Raw genomic sequence first — 2,788 nt, 5'->3', positions numbered from 1 at the left:
GGCTTCCCATTGAGGTGCGTCTCCTGGGAGAAATCCCTGCTCTGGTTTGTGCCATAGCCGTCCACGACGACGCTGTTTGGCGCCGTTCAACCTCGTTGGGGGCGTGGTTGTGGAGATGCATTATGTCAGCTGCTTGCTGCGGTTCCGAGCGAAAGCTCCGCGGCGACGGCGCCCACAGGCGCCGTTTTCCTTGTTGAAGGCGTCGCAAATGAACCAGGTGTTGCTTGTCCGGTGGCTGCATTTTGGGCTTGGTTGGTGCCCTCGACTTCAGCTCTTGTTGGTCGTGCAAAGCTTGGCTAAATCCGATGGTGATGGTTGCGGTTTTGTCGCGAGCTTCGTGTTCTGGTGCGGTCTCGGCTGATTGGCCCCCTTCGATGGCGCAGGTCGTCTCCCCACCTCGCAAAAGTGCTTGGGGCTGTCCCTTTGGCCGAGTTCACGATCAAGGTTCGTGGCGTTGGTGGAATCTCGGTCTTGCGATGCCCTTCGATTGCGTTGCAGAAACTCCTCGCAGTTCTAGCACTCAATCAGCCGCGCGAGCTTCGTGTTTGCATCGTTCTCTCGGCGGAGTAAGGCCCTTCGACTATGCCAGCTTCACTCGTTGATCCTCATATGCTCCTGGTTTGCCACCTTGTGGGATAGTCGTCATGCAAGCAGGTGGTGGTGCTGCAATCTGTAAAGTCTCGGGATTGTGATGCCCTTCGATAGCGCAGTGACACTCCTCGATGCATTTGCCTATGCCTGTCTTCCTGGTGATGGTCGTCGTGCGAGCACGCCCGGTTGTGCTTCTCAAGTGCACCTATTCCCCCACCCCCCTCCTCCTTGTTGTGTGTGTTGGTGTGTGTTTTTGTTTTGTCTTCCCTCAAGTTCCCCTATGTAAAATTCTGGTTCACTTGAACCCATCTTGTAATAGGCTGCAAAGCCTTATAGGCAAATGAATACAAATTCAGGTGGAGGGTCTTCTCCCTCCCCCGGTGACTATTCAAAAAAAAAAAAAACATCTAGTTACATCTTCCTCCGCCTAAAAAAAAATCAGCTTTGTTTAAATTTAGATGTTTCTATACAATAAGGACATCTAGATACATTAAAATTTAGAAAAATATAGAACATCTTTTTCTAGGCGAAGAGAGTACTCTATATGCATGTATTGCATTTTTCGAGAAAACGATGTACTCGTAGTATAAATTTTATCAGAGTGTAAGTGTATCTTCTTAGCTCTTATATTAATTTATAACCAACATTACTGTATATAAGTGACAGGCAAATTAAATCCGAAGCATCTCAACGAGTGATACACACAATACAAAATGTCAAGAGCTAAGATTGAACACATAAATAAGAGAGATTAAAACAAGGCAAACCAAATAACTAATTGATGGGATCAAAGAGAGATGAACATCAAATCTCTCTTTAGCACCAAGTAAGCACACACCTACACACCGGCCGGTAGATAGACTGGTAGTGCAAGCATGCACGCACTAGCTCCCACAAGCTCAAACAAGACGGAGGCAGTAGTAGTAAAAAAACACCGACCTCTCACTCTCTCCCCCACACCACACACACGCACCGGCACAAGCAGTGATCGATCTATAATCAGCTGATCTCTGTGAAATGTAATCGTCTATCCTACCATTAGCCCCAAGCAGTAGCCAAACGGCCGGCGACGGGCGGCGGCGCTAGCTCACAGCCAGAGCGCGCCGGCCTCCTTGAGCAGGGGCACGAGGGTGCCGTTGATGTGCGCGGCCATGACGCGGTCCATGGCGCCGACGAGCTTGCCGCCGATGAAGACAACGGGCACGACCGGCACCGCTCCCCCGCCGGAGCCGAGGAGGGCGGCGAGGGCGCGCTCCAGCTCGAGGCCCCGCGGGTCGAGGTCCAGCTCGTGCACGGTGGGGTGCACGCCCATGCCGCAGAAGAGGCGCTTCACGGCGTGGCACATGCAGCAGCTGCTCACGCTGAACACCACCACGGCACTCTCCGAAGCCAGCCGCTCTACCCGCTCCGCCGCCGTCTCCGCGGCCACCGCCACCGGCATCGCCGGCATATACCACGCCTGCTCCGCTGCCGCACCGTACTGCATTTTCAAGATCGTTGGGAAACTAGCTACCTAGCTAGCAGCAAGGTGGTTAATGAGCCGACCGCTAACTAAGTAGCTAAGCGAGAGGTGGTTTGCGAGAGCTAACGAGAGCTGCTTAATTTAGGGCTGGCGAACTACAAGTCACACAGGAGGCGTACGTATATATAGAGGAGTGTCAGGGGTATTTCGGTACTTTTTTTTATGGCGGGCAAGGTGCGTCGCCATGGAAAGGAGAAGGGAATGCTTTCTTCTTTTTCAGAACGTAAAATGTATGTTTTCGATAGTACACAAGCTTATGAGACACATACGACTTTAGACCCTGCAGACCTCTTTTGATGCGTGCTTGTCGTACAAAAAGTATTATGGTATGTCTACTTACTGCAATGCTGCATGCGAGTCAAGCCTATTTGGCAATTAGAAACGTAATGTACTGTATAATATATACAGTATTATAATGCGGAACAAAAAGATGTTAATTAATAATCCCTCTGTTCCATTCTATAGTGACTATTATTTTTTGGCACGTAAATTAGCGCAAGAGTATTTTTTACTTGTAAGGGGGTTGTATTTAATGACGGAAATAGACCAGGGTTAAGATTTCACCTGCAGTTATGCATACATATATAAATAAAGCTCATATGTGTAACAAATAAAATAGAGATAAGGGATTTGTGAGTATCCTTGCCCCTAAAGGCAGAGGTGAAAAGAGCCTAA

At 49.5% G+C, this 2,788-nt stretch overlaps 1 protein-coding gene across 1 annotated transcript; it reads right to left on the bottom strand.

Annotated features, from left to right (window-relative positions):
• Nucleotides 1-1,342: 1,342 nt before the first annotated feature.
• Nucleotides 1,343-2,195, bottom strand: LOC127321260 (glutaredoxin-C5). Its single transcript, XM_051350292.2, has one exon. It carries the CDS (start codon nucleotides 2,075-2,077, stop codon nucleotides 1,679-1,681), a length of 399 nt encoding a protein of 132 aa, XP_051206252.1. The 5' UTR covers nucleotides 2,078-2,195; the 3' UTR covers nucleotides 1,343-1,678.
• Nucleotides 2,196-2,788: the final 593 nt, after the last annotated feature.

This window comes from Lolium perenne, chromosome 2 (genome assembly GCF_019359855.2).
Source record: "Lolium perenne isolate Kyuss_39 chromosome 2, Kyuss_2.0, whole genome shotgun sequence".
NCBI classification, from domain to species: Eukaryota; Viridiplantae; Streptophyta; class Magnoliopsida; order Poales; family Poaceae; genus Lolium; species Lolium perenne.
This window is presented reverse-complemented; position numbering and strand designations above follow the sequence as displayed.